At 44.5% G+C, this 22,063-nt stretch overlaps 1 protein-coding gene across 2 annotated transcripts in view; it reads left to right on the plus strand.

The window, feature by feature from the left end:
* Nucleotides 1–22,063, plus strand: part of SUFU (SUFU negative regulator of hedgehog signaling) — an 88,515-nt gene that overhangs the window by 48,961 nt on the left and 17,491 nt on the right. The window contains exons 7-10 of one of the 2 annotated variants that reach the window (XM_038140358.1): nucleotides 3,151–3,307; nucleotides 4,800–4,911; nucleotides 15,492–15,626; nucleotides 17,066–17,204. In XM_038140358.1, the coding sequence (XP_037996286.1) occupies nucleotides 3,151–3,307; nucleotides 4,800–4,911; nucleotides 15,492–15,626; nucleotides 17,066–17,204 (543 nt within the window). The remainder of the gene's footprint in view (nucleotides 1–3,150; nucleotides 3,308–4,799; nucleotides 4,912–15,491; nucleotides 15,627–17,065; nucleotides 17,205–22,063) is intronic. The other variant, XM_038140360.1, reaches the window with a different exon arrangement.

The following is a 22,063-nucleotide window of genomic DNA, read 5'->3' on the forward strand; positions in this document are numbered from 1 at the left end:
CAAGTCCCACAAAGAGTCTCTGCTGAGTGCAGGGAGTAAGGCTGTGCCAGGCTGCCTTCAGCCCTGTTATGTGCCTTCTGCTCTAATCAGTGGGGAAAGGATAAAGTGTCATTTTCTTGGTGTTGGTAGAGGGTGTGTGAGACCAGAAAGGCAGCAGTGGAGGAGAGGTGAGGGGAGGGAGGGAACAGGCAGAGAAACTGGACAACTTTCTTGGGAGCCAGCAAGCATGTTGTCTGCCTGGGAAGCAGGCAGAGCTTGTTTGGAGGCTGCATTGTGTCTTGTGGGAATTGGTTGAGGCCTAAACTCAGCCCTGGCAGCAGCAGCTGTACTTTCTGTTCGGAGTTGCTGAGAATGGATCCCAACTAAGATGTCATCCCAGGATGTCGGCAATTAACACTGTGGCAACGCTGGCTGTTTTCTGTTCAGCCAGGCTTCCCTGTAGGCCATTCAGATTTCCCTGGCAGCACTGTCAAACAATTCCTGTCGGTCTCCAGCTCTGTGCTGATTCTCAGTGCTTTGCTTCTGTTTAGCAGATATCTCAGAAAAGAATAAAGCTGATTTGAATTTCCTGAGTTGTGGTTGCTGCTCTGCAGGTCACACTGCAGTGCTCTGGCTCGTTTAAAAAGGGATCAATGACTTAGAGCCTCAGAGCATCCCTCCCACATGCTGAGAGGAAAATGGGACAGAAATATCCTTTCTTTGAGGAAGGAAAGAGCTGAACCTCCTTTGCCCTGGGCTCCTCCAGCCTCCTGTTCATGCTGCCCTTTCAAGGAAGGAAGAGCAGCTCCTCAGTCCAGGCAAATCTTGCTGGCTAAAGGTGGGGTAGAACTGTGCATTGCCAGAGCTATGAGTCTACACCGATTGGGATTTTTTTGACTTTTCCCCTTTTAACATCAATACTTGCAAACATTATGAAACAGCCATGCAAATTAGGCTGCCTTAAGCCAGCTCGTTTCCATCAGCTCCCCTTGATCTCCAAGGGATGCCAACAGAGCAGCACTTCTTCCCCTGAGGAAGTGCTCTGCAAGCCAGCTGAGCTGCAGATGAGTCCTTCCCCCTCCCCGAGGCTCTGCACTGTGTCCACAGGGTCTGCCTGGGAGTGAGGCCCTGGCTGCAGGAATGGGGGAGCAGATCCCACCAGAGCCCCACAGCCCTCTGGCCTCTTCTCCCTGCTGAAGAGCAGGCTTGGTGGCTCTCCCATGCTTCTCCAATGACTGGGATAAAAAATAACTTTGCTGACAAGTTACACCTCCCCACGCCAGCTCATTTGGGTCCTCACAGAGCACCATGGAGGGTTCCCAAAGGAGCCACGTGCTAAATCTCACTTAGAGCATTGTCTGCATATGTAGGAACGGATGTATTTTTATTTCTTTCCCCACAACTTCTATTTCTGGGTGACACAACTAATTTTATGTTTAGGATAAAACAAAAGAAAATCACAGCAGATTTATTATTTCTCAGATTTTCCTATTATGTTTTCAAGAAGCCAGTTTCCCCTGACGCTGAAGGAAGATCGTAACAAAGGGAGAAAAACAGAAGAAAGGCAGTCTTTTGAATGCTTAAGTCTAAGTCAAGACTACTCTGGTCCTGCAGTCAGCCACAGGCTCCTACCTCAGTTTTGGGCCAAAGAGTGGGTTTTGGGAGGTGATCCAGATAAAAAAAAAAGAGTTGGCTCAAGGGAAGGGATAGGAGCACATGGAGGAGGGTGGGACTGCAGTCATTGCAAATTACATCAACTTAAACCGCTGTGCAACCACACCCTGAATGCTTGTGTTTATCTTTGAGCTGCTCAAATCCTCTCTTGAATGGTCACAAGAACGGGCAATGCTCTTCCCAGGGTGCAGCATGCACAGCTGAGCAAGGGGAGGGATGTATATGGCTCTAGTCTGGAAACTGTTTCCTGGGGACAGATTTTGCAAAGAGCGAAACGTTCGCACAATCTCATCTTCAGTGGCAATGTCAAACCAGAGGGTACTTACAGGGAGTGGAGAGATCCTCTCCCACTGTGAATGACACCACTCTGCTCTCTCCTCAATCTTTGAGGTTTCTTGGGACTGCCTGCCTTTCGAGATGGCACAGATGTATGCAGAGAGATGCAGATCTTGCTGGTGCCACTGAGCAGTATCAGAGGCAGCACCCCTTCAGAAAAGGGGGGAAGCGAGCCGGGCTGGTTCGGTGCCAGGGAAGAGGTGCCAGCCCTTCCTCGGTGTAGCACAGCCCCGAGTTTGTTCGGCTCAACATTACCCCCTTGTGGGTCACAGGTGGAAATTCAGATTGATGCCCATGTCCAAGAAGGTGGAACTTCCTGTAGAAGTTTTGGCTGTAGCTTAGCGCAGTCTTGCTGGCAACGGATGCACACGTCCTTGAGAAAATGCCTGGTGTCTGAGAGCATCCAGCTGCTAATGATTGGTGTGTGACACCTTCTGAGACCCAAACACTGGTTATGTGCTTGGAAAGTCCAGCTTGCAAGGGAAGGAATTTGTTTATTTGCCAATAGAGAAAGCTATGCAAAAGCTTTGACATTGGAAACAGATCTGTGTCTCCTTGCACGTCCAAACTTGCATGTTTGTCCTTTATGGGACACCCCAGCACATTGGAAAGCAGGGATTCTCCGGACAGTTTGCAAATGAAGAGCCCATGTGAATGATGAGTCTCTCCATGAGCTGTTTTCATTGTGGGACACTTTGGTAAGGCTGGAAAGAGAACTTTAGTTATTCAGGGGTTTGTTATCATTGGCATATAAGAGATCGACTGCCAAGCTGTGCTTCGTGTCTTAAATATTTCAAGTTGGTGTAAATCAGTGCTAACACTGAAAGAAGCAATCCTGCACACCCCAGGCCATTGATTTCCACCTTTCTCTCTCCCTGCTTTGTGTCCATCAGGGCCACGTAGTGAAGCAGTGGGGACAGGGTGAGATTTCAGACCAACTTACTATAGAAAAGGTTTGTGTAGTTCAGAGAGGCTTCCTGATTTGGCTCAATGTGCAGTTGCTGTTTGCTGACACAGCAAAGCACAGGGTCCAGAGAGTGGAAATTGTCTACAAAAGGAGAACTGCAGGAGCTGGTGAAGGTTGGGCTTGCACCATGGTGGGTTCCAACTCAGGCTCAAGCCACACTCAAAAAAAGTCTTGGTGTTTTGAATCTTTTCAAGCAGGAGAGAGTCGACAAAGGGATTGAGACAGATGGCTCAAACCTGAGTGGAGTGAGTGCCAAATGTGCCTGGGATGACCTGAGCCGGCCACCAGAGGATGATGAAGACAGCAGGAGCATTTGCATTGGGACCCAGCCTCGGCGGCTCTCTGGGAAAGGTAAGGTCCTGGGCCAGGTCACTGTCACAGCCTTTCAGCTTCTGTTCTGCTGAGTCTGGGCAGTGTACTGAGTCATGCTGCATCCTCGAGTTCCTAACAAACTCCACAGCCATTGGGAGGCTTAGTGTGTCTCAGGGCAGCAAAATGGATTTTGGCCTCTTTGAAGAAGGCAACAGAGAGGAAAAGAGTTCTTGGCATTATTTTGTCTAAACGTTTCTTTCAGTTTTTAGGCAAATTGTAATCTGAATCTGCAAAGTTAAACTGAGCACCTGCTGAAACCAGGATTGTAAACACCTGCAAGGTGAAGCAATTTCATTTTCCTAGGCTGTGTTTCCTTATTAACATTATCCCTTCTTGGGAAGCAAGTTGGACTGACGCTGCACATTGCTGCAGCTGAACTCAAGGAATTCGTGCAAATACAGAACTCTAAAAAGGAGAATTAAAAAATCATGGAGTTTCCCTTTGCAGTGAGATGCCTTCTCAGGGTAGAGGTGTCATAGCCATTGCACGGGCTTGAAATTATGCATATTACCTTTCAAATGGGTGAAGCAACATAAAATTTGAGGGCTTGAGATTTCCTGGAATTAACAATGATTTCCACAGGAATGGCATCTGTTCTTAAATCCATGGTAAAAATTAGTTAAATGCATACAGCCTGTCTTCTGGCTTCTGTGCAAATATTTTGAACTGCACTGGATCTAAAAAGGCTGTTTTGCCTCAGCCTTGAAATGAAAAGCCCAAGAGTGGTACACATCATGAAATTTGTATATTCTTCAAAAGATTTTTAAATAATTTGGGTGGTTTTTTTTCTCTACCTAATTCTCACATTTCTCAAAAATAGACAAGAAAACTTCTAAGAAAGGTAGGAAAGCTTCCTATTGAAAGTATTTGACCAGTAGACATTTCAGAAAAAGGCGGAAGTAAAAAGACTGCATCTGAACTGCATAATTTGCAGCTTATTTTCAGATGTGAGCTTGAGGCTAAAGGTTGCCCTGCATAAAAATCCCTCCCTTTGTGAATCTTGTAAATTAGTCAACAGATTTCCAAAGCCAGTTGCAAAAAAATTGGAAACCTTCATACATTCATTTGGGAAAGGAACGAGTTCCTGTTATGCCTAATGGGAAAAATGATTTCCAGTACAAAGTCCTGGAAGTGTCAGGAGGTTCTATGAGAATTACAGAACCAACAAACACCTCATTTATGAAAATGTACAAAACTACTCAGAATTTCTTCATCAGGAGGACTCAGTACCAAAGATTCCAGCTCTCCTTGCCTGACATAACAATGAAGCCCAAACAAGGAAATTCAAGTTGACATTATAAAGTGAAATAACTCTTAAGGAAGTTCAGGAAAGTGCAGTAAAGTGTTACCCCATAACATTTCTACACTTTTTTCTGAGTGAGAAGAGTTTAGATGAAACACACCTGATATCTTCTTGTGTCTGTGTTGTTTCTGGGGATTCTAAATCATGTTTAAAAAATTCTCTTTGCAGATACAGAGCAAATCAGGGAGACTTTGCGGAGAGGGCTTGAGATTAACAGCAAACCTGTCCTACCTCCAATCAATGCACAAAGACAGAATGGGTTGAACCTCGACCGAGCACCGTGAGTTTCACCCTGCACATTCATATGGTGGCAGAGGGAGCCTAAAGAGCTCAGCATGAAAAACGAAGTTAAGGTTGGGTGGGAAAAGACTTGGCAAGGGGAGAGGAAAGCTGGCAGTGAACACTTTCAACGTGCAAAGATAGAGGGAGAAGAGTTGTCCAGGTTGGATAGATGGGCTAGTACTCAGGAGGGCAGCTTTTTAGAGGGGTTTTGGACAAACCATGCTAATGCAGAGTGGCTCTGACTGTTCTGTAGGACCTGCTGTTCATGGTCTTCAGTGTTTGAATTCAGACTGGAGTGATCCCTACAAAAAGTACTGTGCTGAAAAGTTCTATGGTATCAGTAGAGATAGGTGGCATAGGTGACTGCTGATATTTTTTCCTGAGTATTTTGTTTTCAAGCTCATAATTACAAACCTTTCGGTTAAAATGTTAGGGTTTTTTTTTTCTTTGTAAGTGACTTTGATCTTGCCTTGCTTAAACAGGTGGGTTCTGTCAGTAATTACATGCCAATAACTCCTGGGTCTCTAATAGCAGTACTCTAACAGATGATTTAAGTGGGACTAGGGTGGCCCATAGATCTCTCTTGTAACTTCTGACTTAAATGAATCTATTATCTGCACTTCTGTCTTTTTGGGCTTCTCCCCTTCCATCTTAGACTTCAGGTGCTAGTTCAGTGCCTTCCCATCAATTTTAATGTTTTCATCTAAATGATACAGAAAGACACACATCTTTGCTGCACTCTTTCTTCTTGGTATTTCCTTTGGTTTCTTAGTCTCTGATGAACATCTCTGCCTTCTGCTTTCAAGAGTAAAGATCAGCATGAAATCAGCACTTCCCTGTAGTGCCAGGCAGGGACAGCACCCTGGTCTGTTTCAATTCCTGTTTCATTCTTGATTCAAACATTTCATGAGAAAAATGTTTCTTGTTGTTGTCCTTTCTTGTTCATTTTGTGGGTGACTTCCAATTTGCCAAATAAATGAATGTTTAGGAGTTGCCTAGTCCATTGGGGGAAGTATTATGTGTCAATTGCTGATTCTTTTTGCTAATATGTAATAGGAGATATAGGTACTTATATTTAAAAAAAAACTCAAGTGACTTTATTACTGCTTTAGGAATAATCTTACTTTTGCCATATAGTAATTATATGGAGTGTAATTCTGATCTGACTCAGGTTTTGAGTAGTATTTCTCTGCCTGCAGGTTGGTCACATTGGACCATTGGTTGGTCCCACTGGCCCCACTGAAAAAAATATAAAATTTTACCATGTGATTTGCACAAATCACACCCAGCCTTGGAGAGCTCAAAAGTACTGGGCAGGATTTCTCACAGATGCTGGGCTCCTGCATGCATCTGCTTGCCCAGTGTAAGCTCAGAGTCCTCAGTGGTTGAGGGTGACCACAAACGTTTTGGGTGCACATCAGGTCAAGGAGGCAGCTGATGGGTAAGCCTTAATGCTGGGAGGCAGTTGCTGCTTAGATAAGAGAGCTGTACGTTATTCAGGGTGAGATAAACAGAGATACATTGGAGACAGAGTGGTGAAAGGTTAGCAGAGGTCTAAGATGAAGCACACAAATATTTACCTGGGTTTTTAACTGTTCTGAGACAGAGGAAGGCAGGTCAAATTCAGGAGCCTCGCATCTGTAACAGTGCTCTTTGTTGCAAATCTCTCTTACCTGCAGCAGCTGCACACTCACCCTGCCTGAAGCCTGAGAGGTAGGAATGGCTGGTTCCCAGAGTTTGCCTCCTAGGAGGTCAATACATTTCTCTGAGGTCTATGGCTACCACTGGGGAAACTGATAGGTCCATAAGCACTTCAGTTAGGCAAAGACAGCTATCAGCTGTGTTACTGTGGTGATACTATTGGAGGGATAGGGGAAATCTCAGCTTAAAACAGCAGTGTGTCCTGATACTTTCTTCCTCCATCTTACTAGGTGCTGCTTTGAGAGGAGTTTGGGAAAGGTCTTCTCCTTGTGCAGTTGTTTCTCCTCTCCATGTAGCAGATACAATGGGACTTGTTCAATGCATTGACCATACCAAAAGGGGTGGTTTGTGCTGGAAAGCAGTGTTTACTTACAACCTCTGACTAACTAGTACTTAAATCAGACCTGATGATTACTTTTACTGGGGCTAAAACTGATCAGTCAACACATTTTCCAGAACAATGTGGTATAGATGAAGCAGAAGAAGAAGATCTTGTTATGTCTCCGCCTTCCTTAACACACTGTCTCAGCATGTCTCATGCATTTGAGCAAAATTGCTCAATGTGCAGTAAGTACAAGAGCATGCTATGGAGACTCTCATCTCCAGCTGCTGCACAGGAATGTAACTTAGGAGCTCAGCTTTTGCATGCAGTAATATATCTACATCCATGTTCCCTCCAGGTACCTGCAGGGGTAAAGGCTGAGACACAAAAGGCACAAACCCAGTGCAGATATAACTCTTTCATAGGACTTCTGAGCACCTGAGATGAAGGACATTTCTGTACGTAGATCTAGCCCTTCTGGTGCGATCCTTGCTTGCATTGCTTGGGCCTGGTAGGGCTGGGATTCAGGCCTGTCCTTCACTGTAAATCTTGTGTAATCAAAGGTAAGTAATGTAGCTTTTGAGCTTCAGTTCTGAATCAATAAAATGGGCCTAATAACAATGTCATCTTCTTGAGGCACCACAAGGATAAATATGTTAATGATTACGAGGTGCTGGCTGATGGGAAGCAGGCTTGTGTGTAATCATATCCTGCACTGTACACACCAGAGCATAAAAAATCAAACCTGTGGTTCTTTGCAAGGGTTCTGTGAATAACTAGTGCATTAGGAGTTCTTTAGGAACTTGACAGAAACACTCTCTTGGGGCATGGCAAATTATTTCAAATCTGCTTTCCGTAGGGAGCGCTGCGGAACCCCAGGCTGTCAAATTTGCACCCAACTGACAGTAGGATGTTAAAGTCTGACACAGACTCTAAGGGCTTTGTGCAGAAGAGGAATGTGCTGTTTATTTATAATGGATTTGCAACCACCAACTGCTTTCCTAGTAGCATTCTTCCCTTTCTTTTATCCTAACCCTACCACCCACACACAATAATCTATCAAGGTTTAAAGCAGACAACCTGTTCTGCATTCAGCATCACAAATAGTATCAGAAACACTCCAGCTTTTGAATATTTATTTGTATAAAATGTAGAGGATCCAGATTCTGTATAAATTTCCCAGTCTTTGTATAGTTACAGATTTCAGTGCTTATGCAAAAACCTCATATTATTTGGTTGCAGATAGGGCTTGATTCAGTGTTTTGGCTCCAGCAAAGCATATACTGACATGTTAAGCATGCATATTACCAGTTGTTCACTGTCCCAGAGTCCTAAAAAAAAGTTCCTTTGAGAAAAAGCTGGTTTCTGTCAAAACCCTGCTGGGCAGCTGTAGTACTTTGATTCATTAGTGTTATTACTGTAGACTGTGTAGCCCTTTTTCTCCTAAGGATATGAATAAAAGCACACTTAAAGCTTAAAACTGCATTGGACATCTGTTTCTCAAAATGACTGTTGGCTCAGTTCATAAGCAGCCATTAAATCAGTTTGTACGTATTAACAAAGGAACATGTGAATTAATCTTTGGAAACATGACTAATCATTTTGAACCTAGGTAACTGAATACTCTCAATTACCACTTGGAGAAATAAGACGTGCATGAATACCAGTGTGCGTTTCAGCGGTGCATTATTTGTTTCTTAGGACCCATCAGCTTAGTAGGTGCTGCTGAGACACACAGAATGGCAAGGCTCCCAGTCTTCTGAATCGTGCAGATTGACTCTTGTTGGACACAGAGAACTGTTACCCATAGGTGACGTTTAAATGTCAGACTAAACACTGCTGCTGTCAAGCCCTCAGTGGGCTGGAAGCTCCAGATGTCAAAGTTCAGTGACACTTGTGGAGTCTTGCTTCGATCACTATTTAATTTCTTGATGCAATAATTTCTGGGGCCGAGTCTTTGGTTGTCCCTGGTAATTAGCTCTGTGCTCTGCTGTGCAGTAGGTGAGTAGTATCTCCATGTTACAGATTAGGACAGCAGAGTTAATTTGCCACAGTTGCAGTGAGAGCCAGCATTGGGATAGGGGAATTCTTGACCTTTTCCACCCCTCAAGGGCCCCCTTGATCATGCAGCATTGCTGAAATTGATGTTTTTCTGCCTCTTGGCTGACTCAGACTGTTCTACTGTGAGTTGAGGCATGGAGTAGAAACCTAGTGCTAGCACACTGCATTACTGCATGTGTTGAAGCTAAAATTATCTGTGATTGTTGCATTTCATTGTGCCGAAATTCAGGTGTGCCCACGCACACCCCAGTGTCTGAACATTAGGTTTGAGTGATAGAAAAGGGTCTCCAAAGTCTGTATTACTTTGATAAGGCTTTTCCATCATGTCTCTGCTGTTTATAACTCTCCCTCTTCTCAAGAAGGATCAAGTGGTGTGGTTCACATGCCTGAATCTCATATTTTTGTCTGGGATTTCCCAGGTAATTGTGCTGGTCCCTTATGTATGATGTTCCATTTGTCCAGGGACCTACAGAGACCTCAAGTCCCATCTGCATTCAATTTCTAGGCAGAAAGACAGTTTGAGTCTAGGGAAACCTGAACATATGGTAGCCCTGTAGCCATGTGCTAATTCCATCCAGCCCTGAACAGTTTCCAGCTGTGCAGGGAAATGAAGGCAGGTTCCTGGCAGAGTAGGGAGCAACCCTCCGGCAGGTGGGGCTGGCAGGACTGTCCTGGCAGTGACCTGCTGGAGCTCTGCACTCTGAGCATCTCAGGTGGTTGCCCTCCCCTTGTGCATGGAGGGAGGAGTTATGTCACTCCAGAATTCCTCCTGGGATAACCCCAGACTGTCACACAGTGTGCCTGGTTTGGAGCACATGAGTAATAATGGCACTGCTTCCAGGGCTGGAGTCCACTGCTCCTGAAGTTCTTGGTAAACAGGGCACACGGATGGAGCAGCACTGGGTTAATGCACATTACAAGCTCCATCTGAGCAGCGTTTCTGAGGAAGCTCTGACGGTGATACCAAAATGTAGGATTTGCTTGGAGGCGAGTCAGCACTTTGCTTCTCCCAGTTGCACTGGGTTTTCATTCTGCTTTACTTGGGCAGAGGGAAGCTGTTGTCTTTGTAGTTGGTTTCCTGTCTTCAGTTCTTGGAGGCAAACTTTACTTAAATAGGAGCATTTCGGCATTCTCTGAAGCTGTTTGGTTCTGGCTAGGCTTTCTGTTTCTGCAACCACTAAGCAGTAAGTTTCCAATCCAGCCCTGCTTATTTAGGCATGCTCTCTCATCGAGTCGCCATTCAGTGGTGTCCTGGTTGAGTCAGGAATGCTGAATGGAGGGAGGCAATATACTTAAGGGAGTGTCTCTCAGCATGAGGCTGAGTGCTGGGTGACAGGATTGCAAACTAGAAAAGTAAATGTCTGGAAAACCAGTGTCAGTGGAAGTGCAAAGCAGTCACCATGCTAATAATTTGCACTCCTGCATAGTTTTCCCCATCTAAGAATCCGAAAGTGCTTTGCAAACATTGACTTAATCCTTGCAACGTCCCTGCGTGGAAAAATGTCTCTGTTTTACAGGCAGGGAACCTGAAGCATAAAAGAGTTGTTTGACTTCGCTCATGAGTCTGCAGGGTGCCAGTGGCACAGCCTAAATCTCTCAATTCCTCTTCAGCTGCAGGTCTTGGAACAGTCTGGCCCCTGCAAGCTCTGACAGTGGTTATTATGCAGCTTTCCAAAGGGATATGTGAGTGGCAAGAAGATTGTTGCTACTGGCATTGTCCTAGCAGCCCTTCCCTGCCAGGAAATGCACACAGAACATCGTCACCATCCTGTTTAACCAGGCTCAGGAGCACCCAAGTCGGAGCACTCTCAGTAAGCTTGTCTGAGTGTGACCACGGCAGGAGCTGTGTAACCATGTCCTCCCCAGTTCTGCACTTGCCTCTGTGCGTGCCTGACGGGTGCTGTAACTCTGTGCGCCAAGGTGCTTAGGGCTCTTTCCCACAGCTGCTGGTTTGCCCTTCAGGGGAAACTGTGGGAAAGAGACTGAAAGATTGTTGGCACTTGAGTGATCTTTGACCATATCTTCATGAGGGAGTGAGGAGGTTGGAAACAGCCACGGTTGGAAAGGGAAGAAGGGGGAGTGGAAGGAGGGGGCGGGAGGGGAAGAAAGGAAAAGTGGCCCGACCTTTCTCTCTCAGCTGTGCAAGCCTGCACTGATGGTTTGCATTTGCTAACTCGCAGTACTGAATTTTATTTGGAGGGAGCAAGGAGCAATGACAGAAACTAACTTCAGTGAGGCAGCGGGCACCCACTCCTGGAAAGAGCCCCTGCCATGGCCAGCTTCCAACAGCATGTCCTTTGTGATGTCGATACCTGGCAAGGTAGCTTGGAAATGCAGCAAAATTATGCTCCATATCAGCAACAGAGCTTGGAGGGGAACTGAGACTTCCTTCCTTGACAGATCCGTGAGATCAAGCGCTCTGATCATAAAGCGAAGCGCAAATGCAAGAATAAATAAACCTTTCTTAATCCAATCAACCTGGTTATTCTTGAATCCCATAAAATAACTGCCAGTGGTTGCTTGAGGAGTTGCTATAAACATGACTTATAAGGAGGGGACATCCAAACTTTGTGCAACCCAGTGATTGCATTGGCGATTTTCCAGGATCCCCACGGGCTGCTGCTAATTGGCATCAAATGAAGCAGGTTGCAGCCACCCTCATCTTTAATACAAAGAGAGGGCCCCTGGGAGGCTACAGGTTCCAGCGTGTGGCCTTCTCACATCAAGAAGGAGCACAGCACACTGGGACGTTGAGTCTCCTCAGGCCCTTTCCCCTTGTTGACAGATCTGAGGAAGCTGCAGGCCACACTGGACACCTTTACAATGGCTTGATAATCCTCTCTTTCTTAGAAAAAGAGGAAAAAAAATCAAGTATGGTTTTGGTTAAGTTCATGTTAATCAGCATTCATGAGACTTAACAAAAAAACAACAAACATAATTTCCTCCGTCTCTCCTCCACCCAGAAGCAGACTACTGGTAGAAACTGAAGCTGGAAAAAATAGTTGAAAGTCAGCTAAAGTCACCTTGGTAACTGCAGCAATACACTTGCCCAGAACAGGAGACATCAAACCCAACTACAAACAGCTTTAAAGAAACAAAAAGAATGTAATCATCTAAAGAATTAATCTGACAACTGCCCACGTTTACACCTCCCACAAGCTCCCAATCAGAGGGAAATGCGCTTTAATCTCCTCCAACTCCCCTCCAGTTTCACAAAACACTAGATGTGCAGTCTTTAAACTGGGGCATTTCCGGCATGCTGCTTCCATTTAAATCTGCTGCCTTTCCTAATGCAGCAGCCCTGGCTTTTGCAGAGTTGTTTTTTCTGGACACTGAGAAACATGAATATTTTTGTGGGGGTTGGACAAAGTATTAAATCTGGCATAGACAAAGTTTGCAACATTTTTTGTGATAGTCAGCTAGATCTTAGTCATAACAAGTAAAACTCCACTAATTCTTGCTGCTGATTTATTTGGTGATGGGGTGGAGGAAGCAAAGACTTACGGGTAACTGACAGTCGTAAAACCAGGGATGTTAGTGTTAGAAAGCAAACTTTTTCTGCATTTTTTTTTCTGAGTCTGAAAACTACAAGCTGTGGATGTCAATGTGTGTTAGGATATTAGCTTTTTATTAATAACAACCTAGAGGTCCTCTTGACCCTTCATCTGGGGGATCACCCTTTGGAAGGGTCAGCACAAGGATTTCCAATCCCAAAGAGAGAATTTTAATGGGTCTTTCTTAGTCCCTGTGTCATGCAACATTTTTCCAAGTCTGAAAATGATGACACTGTGACCTCCTGATGTGTTATGTGCATTCCACTATATACAATTCTTGTTTAGAAAGGTCTACCTTAGACAGAAGGTTATTTGGTTTCTGCTATTGGAGTTTAACCCTTAATTTTAAATACCTGAAATTGTGTGAGCTCCTCTGAAGGGAAACAAGAGACACAGAGTGTGAGTATTTTGGAAAGGATTAATCCTTTCATGTCATTCACAGAATTAACTACCATTTTGCTTCACCTTTTTGACAGAAGGGCTGGTTACTTATTAATGTGAAGTCATAATTATTGACAGCCGTAAAGTCATGACAGTTCCATTTGATAGTTATACATTAGTCAACATCTTCTCTTGAGCATGTAATGACAAACAGCATTTGCTGGTTTTAATAAGACTTAGAAAGCTTTGCCCCTTGCCTCCAGAATTATTGTCGTCATTCCTATTATTGCAATAACAACCGGAGGCTGTTTCCCCTCTGGACTGCAGCCCCATTGTGCTCGCAGCTGTACTGGCTAGCATGGTGGAAACCTAAAAACCCACCTTCAGCTCAGCGGGATTTGGAGCCCAGGGTTGTGGGGAGCTGTCCTGTAGCTCTCTGTCCTGCTGAAGCACAAACCTCCCAGCATGGATTGCCTGTGAGGCTGTTCTGGGATGTCCCATGCCTGGCATGCTTAGGCAGGCCAGGTGAGCAGGGCACAGTCCCTTGTCAGTAGCAGTAACCTTGCTGTAAAACTCCTGATCCACTCCACAGTGCCTAAACTCTGGAACTGCATTTAGGAGTGCAAGTTTATGGCTTGCTTGAAAATCGTGTGTTGCTAATGGCTGACCCTTTTGGTAGGGGCTGATAAATGAATGATTGGAAGCTGTAGACCACAGGCTGACTTTCCCACAACTCACTGTGTATATAAGATCTGATAAGGAAGTTGAGACAAAGCTTAGCTTAAGGTCAACTGATCATTAATCAACTGTAACTGCACTTCTCAGGTAATCAGCCTGAAAAATGCTGGCCTGCTCCACTCTTTGAAGACCCCACCTAGAAAGAGCTATAAAATGTTTGCTGAAGTAGATTAAACACAACTTTAAGTGCCACACATAGACTACAAAGCCTGTTGTGTCTTTGCTTCAGGGTTAACCCACTGAACTGACACTCTGCTGACTGTCAGTCCATCAGCCCACCCTGGGCATAGGCTGTATCCTGATTTACCATGCCCGTCCCTGCTGGATACATTACTACTTTTGTGTGTTGCTAAAGAAGAAAATGGGGCATGTTTTACAGTTTTTATCTTGCAGAGAGCTGAGCCGCTCTGTTATCTTTTTTCTGCATGTCTCTGGCCTGGCCATGCAGTGCCTTTGCAGGTTGGACCATGAGATATCAGAGTTTAGCTGTTTCAGAGTGGGCACTCAGCAGCATGGGTGAAGGGCTGCCGTGGGACTAGGTGACCCAGCAGAAGCAACAGGCTGATCTGCCTGGAATTCACACTGAACTGTGCTGCTATGTGTGTGGCTGGTGGGAGTAATTTTGGGGCAGCTCTCAAAGGTAAAATCAAGTGAAGGTGTCACCTAGGTCAGCTCATGAGGGTGAAGCTGATTCTTTACAATCATTTCCAGATGTACACTAAAGACAGTTCAGCTTGGATGGTGGAAGGATCCAGGCTTGTTTTAACAGTGTTCTCAAATGGAGCCACAGCTTGATAGCCTCATTTGGCTTTTGGTTCTTGTGGCATAATGGAGGTACATTGCAATGTGGAATCTCAGTGCCCTCCTGCTTTCCCTGTCCCTCTCCTCTGGCGATTCTGTACTGTAGAAACTATCTTAACAAAGTCTTACCTCTATTAAATTCTTGTGGAATGCTAGGTGACAAGAATATAAATCACTTATCAGACACCTCTCATCAGTCCATGTCATCCATTAAAGTCATAACCCATTCTGTCCTTTATTCTTTGTTCCAGACTATCACGTAAGGGATCATGCTGGTGCTCTTTGAACATATAAAGTGTTTATGGTCAAGTATTTTGAGACAGATCATTTTATTATCTAGAGGATTTGGTCTGGCAAAGTTCCTAATCATGTAACAACATAACCGTGTTGTAGCTTCAGAATATGCTGGTCTTGCAGAAGTGAAGGAATAAGAAAGCAAAGTTACCATTGTCCTAAAGCCCGACTTACAAGGGAGAAGAATCTGTGAATCTCCTACTTGTCACATGGAGAGTCTGTCTTTTGGCTGTTGCACTTGATGCTGGTGGAACCAGGAGATTCTCAAAGCCTTTTGGTTGAACTGTGCAGAAAAAGGCACAAAGGACTGAACTAGTCTTTCCTGCAGGCCACTGCCTGAAAAGTCCTGAAGATAAAGCAAAAGCAGGAGGAAGGACACACCTGGTAATTCTTCCAAACCATAGTGTTTGGAGTTTTGGAGACTTTAGTTTTGCTGCAGTTCTTTCCAGCATTTGTTTGTTTTTTTGTTGTTTTTTTTTTTTTTAATACTGGTAAGGGATGCACCATGTGTGTGCATCAATTCAGATCCTAGGTTATCAAATCAAGGTGAAGAGCTGCATGCTGAGACTGGTAGTCTGAGTGGGGCTGCATCTCTGCAGAGAGTGGTGAAAACTCAGATGTGTCTTTGTCTTCATAACAATTTTTTCCCATATCCTTCCATATTTGCAGTCAGAATAGCACACGGTACTGGAATCCTGAATATGTGCATTTTGTCTGTTCTCTTAGAAGCCGTAAGGACAGTTTGGAAAGCGAGAGCTCAGCAGCCATCATTCCCCATGAGCTGATCCGCACGAGACAGCTGGAGAGCGTGCACCTGAAATTTAACCAGGAGTCGGGAGCGCTCATCCCCCTCTGTCTAAGGTGAGTGAAGCCATCCTCCTCCACAGCCTGTGCTAACGTGCTGCTTTTGCCTTGTGGCATTGTTTCACCATACAGACATGCATGCAATGGGTCTGTAAAGGCCAGAGCTTAGAGATTTTGCCAAAACAGATTAAAAACAGATGATTCTTTGCATGATTCTGTGCTCATCATGTTAAGATTGTTTCTCGTTCTTTTTACATCCTCCACTGTCTTTTGAGTGCTGAAGCAGGACAGGGTTAGTATAGGGGCTTTTTTATTAATCTAATGCTAGCAACCCTGTGATAAAGAAGGGATGTCTTAACATGCTCTGTCAAAGAAATCCCTTAAGTTATTCATTCTGACTTATGGACTCAGATAAGTGGTTGTGCAAAACCTGTTTGCAATTAGTTTATGCATACAAGTGTGGATTTTAGACAAATTATGTCACATGACTGAAGGAGCAACACATTGTGTGCATACTCTACACATTTTCTTTTGAAGGTTCAGTCTGTGCATATCACTGGCTTCTAGTTTTCCATAATTTCAGCCAGCATGATTTTTAAAAATCCCTGTGCAAATGTTCTAGTATCTCAAGATAAAAATGAACTGTCGTGTCAAGACAAATTATTGTAGGTGATTGAGTTACTTTAGCTTAATGAGTTACATGTTGGTAGTGTCGTTATCAGCAGCAGGTGCACACTTGCCTGGGTCTGTTGAGAAACCAATGGGAAAGATAATGCAAACATATTTTATTTTACATCACAAATGTGTGAACAATCTGTCCTGATCAGTTAGCTCATCTGACCAGCAGTAACTCACCAAGCAACTGTGACTCTGGTAGGCACTAAATATATTACATGAAGTTTTCCCTCTTGCATGTTAGAAGCCATGCATGGGTATCACAGATGCTCTGAGCTGAAATACCAGAGCCATGATTTTCCTTTGCATTGAATTAAAAAAGGGAAGTAATACTATAGATGGTCGTGTATGTGTGGTTTTTAGGCATTTCCTTAAGCAATACAGGTGACATTTGTCAAACACCAGGACAATTGATTACTAAGTATTGTCACAGAAATGAGCCTTCTTAGAAATGTGTCTTCACATTCCCACATGATGTGGAGTCTGGATTCTCTTCTTTAGTTTCCATATTGCTGGAAAACTGGCAGTCCCCTGCCCCATCGTGGGGATAGGCATGAAGTGGGATTCAGATGTATTCTAGCTATCTATGTAACAAGGTCCTGAGATTAAGGAGGAAGATGAGGGGTAGCTCCCTGCCTCAGAAGGAGGCTTATCACCTGCTTTTTGGAGTAAATAATTCTTATATTCCTGGAAAATAAATATTTGCTGCCTTCAAAATTGTTTCCCATGCCAATGGCAGAAACAATAGTGCTGTATCTCCATTGTTGTGTTGAATACTGTGCATACCCTCTCAACTCACACATGTGTGTTTCATTCCCCAGGGGAAGGCTCTTACATGGACGGCACTTTACATATAAAAGTATTACAGGAGATACAGCAATCACATTTGTATCAACGGGAGTAGAAGGAGCCTTTGCTACAGAGGAGCACCCCTATGCAGCCCATGGACCTTGGTTACAAGTGAGAAAGCCTGTCTCCTGATTTTCCCCTTTCTTCCTTTACTGTGACCTAAAAATTATCTTGCTAAGGGCTTACGTTGTTTAAAAGTGTAACAAACCTGTATTTTCTGCTGCAACATCTCTCATAGGTCTTGCACAATATTTTCAGTACTTATGGCCTAAAAAAGTAATGGTGAAATGCTGCCATTTTTATTAGTGGAACTCAAAAAGATAATTGACTGGAAAATTCAGACATCATCTGTGAATACAGTAGTATCCATTTCCTGAAGTCAGTGAACACTTTACAGGCTGTATTTATTCTTGATTTTTTCCAGAAAGGAATTTGGGGAGGCAGGGTGGAATGACCTAAACAAGAATGGAGTCAGGGCAGAAGAGTTAGAAAGCTGCGGGTCTGTGATCCTGCAGAGCCAAGATCTCAGTTTGATCATCCCTAAAGGGAGAGCAGTGCAGAGAGCAATGCCTTTAAGTTTTAGATCTTTTCTATTGATTCTTTGATAAAAGCTTGTGGTTGCTTGAAGCACCCACACATTTTTGCACCCACATGTTCTTGGTGTCACAGATTTTCCCTGGAAAATCCCCATCTGCTTGAAGTTGAGGGTCAGCCCTAGAGCAGTGATGTATTAATGATCTGACAGTGTAGCGCTGCTCTACCCTTGAATTTCTTTATGGTTATAAGCATATTGTGGAAAAAAAACTTGAGGGGATGTGTTAATGCAGAAAAGCCCATTTCTGAGGGACTATGTGTGCAGTATGTCTCTGCCTTCACTGTAACTGTGGCATTCCTGCCTCCCATTCTGTTTTGAAGACAGGGGGTTGTTTCAGCATTGCAGTGTTGCAGTTAGCCTTCCAATGACTTGTTTTCAAGGCATTCTGCAGCCTGCATTCGTATGTCTGGAGGACATCATACCTTGGAATCTGTATGACTTGTAAAGGAGCTATCTCAGCCAGACCCATCTCGTGTAGGGATTTTCAAAGAGCCTGCTTTGATTGTTCTGACTGGAAAGTGCAATGCTCCTATAATGATTAACAGCAAAGAGTCAGGTTTAAGGGTGGGTCATTTGCTGTTGGTTCCTGTGCTTGCCAACACATGATACACAGGATCTTGTGACTGTGTTAACTCCAAACATGAGTGTTTGTTTGCATTTGCATCACATCTCGAAATATATTGATGTGTAGAGTAGTCAGGTAACCTCTAAACAGTGAAGAATGGCAATAATTATGTCACCATACAGATATGTTAACCCTTATGAATCTGGCTGTTTTCATGCCTCTTATTTTGGTGATGAAAAACGTTAAGATTTTTGGAGTAGGTGAGATGGAAGGGTGAAGAATTGCTGGGTGGGAGAGGCAAGTTCCCTCGCTTGTCTCCTACACAAGCTCAATGTATTGGATCTTCTTGTCTGACATAACCAGCTCTGCTGCTGGCCCCTGCCCTGTCCTGAGTACAAAGGAGAACAGGCTGAAGGGGGGAGGAAGGGAGGCTAAAAGCAGCCTGGGACAAGAGGAGTAGCACCCGGTTGTGAGATGTGGGAGTGTCTGAGACTCTTGGCTTAGTATGCAAGGGAAGACTTGATCCGTGCTCAACCGTTCCTTGTGGTGTTGGGAGCAGGGGAGGGGGAGGTTTATGTGGCTTTGCTTCAGAAGTAAAAGAAGTTGTGGTGCATAAAATTTCCAAGGAGGTGAACTGTGTTTGGTTTAGTCCATTGCAGCCTGGGCTGACTGAGTTGGCAAGCCCTGCTAAGCTTTCACAGCAAGGCCCAGAGAGGATTTTCCTCCTCCCTTGCTTGGGACCCCAGGCACAGCAAGGAGCTCCAAGGAGAATTGGTGGCTGAAAGCACATTACTGCAATGCAGGGGCATGTTGCAAAGACAAGTAAATGGAGGAACTGTGGAGGAGACATGGCAAGCTTTTCCTCCTGTAGACTTTTTCCCTATCTTAGCGTAGAAATAAGAGCCTTAAAAATCCCGGCCTCAACTCTGCAGCAGCCAGAGACTGACTTCTCTTGAGTCTAAGCTTTGGTGCAGTGAGAGCCCAAACCTGCAGACTAAACACAGTACCTCCTGTTTACATCTTGTGGGCTGTAGTGGAGCGTGTCCAAGGTGGGACAGGCTGGAGAGCTGCTGTCTATCAGCCCCTGCTGCCCAGGCTGAGCAATGAGCTGAGAGTCCCTGGGCTCTGGTGGAGGGTTAACAGATGACAGGAGTTTGGCAGGTCCCAGCACCATTCCAACCAGACAGGTGTCCATATCACCACCACAGCTGGTACTCAGCAGGAACCATTTTAGCAGTCTCAGCAGAAAAGGTAAGGAATCATTAGACCAGAGAGATTGTACGCCCCATTTCTATCAACAGTCTTTCCAGGTCACGTTTGAGGCATGTTAGTAGGGGAAGCCTGTCCTGCTGCTGCCCATGCTCTGGGGATGATTAGATTATTTCATTCTCCAGAGCTGTCAAATTGGCACCTTTCCCAAGTACTTGGATTTTTTTTTTCATTTAAGTAACATTTAATTATTTCTAAGAAGCTAAATTCTATTAAAGGTCTAAGCATGTTAGGCTGGTTTATTTCTGAACTCCTTCCACTATGTCATGTATTGTTGAATAGGGAAATTGCTTTAACTCAGAAATGTACAAACGTATTCAAGAAGTCCTCCTTGTTAACACTAGACTCCTGTTTATATGCTAGTTACTGTGGCAAAGTCTCTGATGTGTAACACTTGAATTAACATTACACATGATCAAAGGCTTCCGCGGTTCTTTCTTCCACTCCCCCTTCCTCCAGTGCTGTGACTGCTGAGCCCCCACATTGCCTCCTAAGCACCTCTCCTCTGCTTTCCAAAGGGTAGATGTTCCAGATGCACAGGCAAGGGCTGTGCAGGAGGTGTCTGGCCCATGCTGGAGGGTTAAGGATGCTGATCATGCAGACAGACTCCAACATAAACTGCCCCACAGTGACATTTGTATTTGTGGTGGAGCGTCCTTGGTCCAACATCTGAGCTGTGCCAAGTGTGCAATTCATCACAGATTGACCTTGTTTGTCTCTAAAACATTCCCAAAGCAAGGTGAGGTTGTGCGTGTGTTCTCTCTCCCTCCCTTACTTTTGTTCCGACAGATGATAGAGACGCTCTGTTGAAATGTGTTACTGATCAAGCCCGTCCCAATAAAGTTGCCTGAGCCTTTAATACATATTAATATTATCCTGGGGTAGTTTGTGTCAAAGCCTGTCAGCATGCATCATCCTTTGGGAATTACCATCATTAAGTCTCCAGTGATGGGAGTCAGGACATGCTTCTGCAAAGCTCCTCTGCTTTTATGTGGAGCTCTCTGCCCGTCTAGCACAAAGCAGGCTGTTCTCCCCTCCTGCCTTGCTCACCTGGACTGCTTACTCTCCCCAGAGGGGAGAAGGAGGTTTGTTTAACTCTACCTTTAGATAATTTCTGCTCCTGCTGCTTTAGGCAGTCATTGTTCTAGGCAAGAAGATGACATTCAAGCCTTTGATCGTGTGCAACGTGCATGTTACGCATCAGATACTACTGCAGACTCTGACATATAAGCCAATACAGTGCAGTAAAAACAAACCTATAGTTAAAGAGTCCTCGTTAACTGTAAAATCTAGCACACAGAATGTAAGAAATATCTCTGCACTTTAGCCTTGCCCCTGTTACACATGTGTATTTCAATGCAATAGCTAATTGAAGAATCATGCATATTTTTAGCAGAGTGTGCTTGCCTCATTCACTGCACAGAGATGCAGTATGTTTGGGGGATGAATCAGGAGCATGGAGTAGACTCTTTCCTATAGGATTTCCACTTTATTTGTTAAAATTGGAAAGTGTGTAATGAATGAGGCAGGTAATTGCAAAAAATTACAGTAGTCTTATAGTGAAGCCTGTTAAATGTTGCCGTGGAGAATTGGGTCCTGTTCGTGCCTCTACTACTCTTATTCCAGAATCTTAAGCTAAAATGCTCTCACTTGGTAAGTGACTTTGTGTTCCTTATTTTCTGGATGCCCAGCTCAAGGCCTGAAGTCTGATCTGTGTTCCCAGCAACAAGAGGAGGTCAGGAGGAATTCCCTTGTGCATACCTCTGTGCTACACAGGACTAAGTGGACTGGAAAACAGGAATCTGCAAGTCTTGAGATGGGCACTCACAAGAAGTAGATGTTCAGATTCAACTTTTTCTTCACTCATTTTCCTATGTCTGTTCAGAAGAACATTCTTCCAGTCATCCTGTGAAGAATGCAATGGATTCAGTGCTTGCCAGGCATTCCAGCTCCACTCATGAACAGCAGAAACAATTTCAGGAAGAGATTAAAATTTATTCTTCCAGGTTAAAAGAGAGAAAGGATTTCTTTGGGGCAGGGATTCAGCATGGGAGCTGTGGTCAAAGACCCATGTTCTGCTTCCTGCTCTTGCAGGTTTTCTCTGTGACTTTTAAGTCTCTACTTCCTTGAGCCTCCATCTCCCATCTGCCGTATGGAGGGGAGCACCTCCCTGCCTTGCAGAAATGTGAGGCCAAGCCCGTCAGAGGCTGAGAGTGGTGAACAGTAAGATCAGGTACTTCCAGTGTTATCCATGCTGGCAGTAGTTGGATGGAGCATACTAAATAAAGGGGAAGAGAGTAGGAGAGAATGGGGAAGTAAGTTGAATGATAATGAAAAGAAATGATGACTAATGCTGCATTCAGTGAGCAGAACCATCCTGAGGACTGAGCAGGGCAGAGGTCTTGCTGGAGAAAAACTGCAGGTGATCCTGTGATTACAGATTTGTTTCATGAGGCAGACGTGCTGGCACCAAATTAGTGTGGCATTGTTTCTGTGCAGCAATTTCCAAAGTTTTGTATGCCCAATGTCACTCATCTCTGA

The sequence above is a fragment of the Motacilla alba genome, chromosome 6 (assembly GCF_015832195.1).
Source record: "Motacilla alba alba isolate MOTALB_02 chromosome 6, Motacilla_alba_V1.0_pri, whole genome shotgun sequence".
Classification (NCBI taxonomy): domain Eukaryota; kingdom Metazoa; phylum Chordata; class Aves; order Passeriformes; family Motacillidae; genus Motacilla; species Motacilla alba.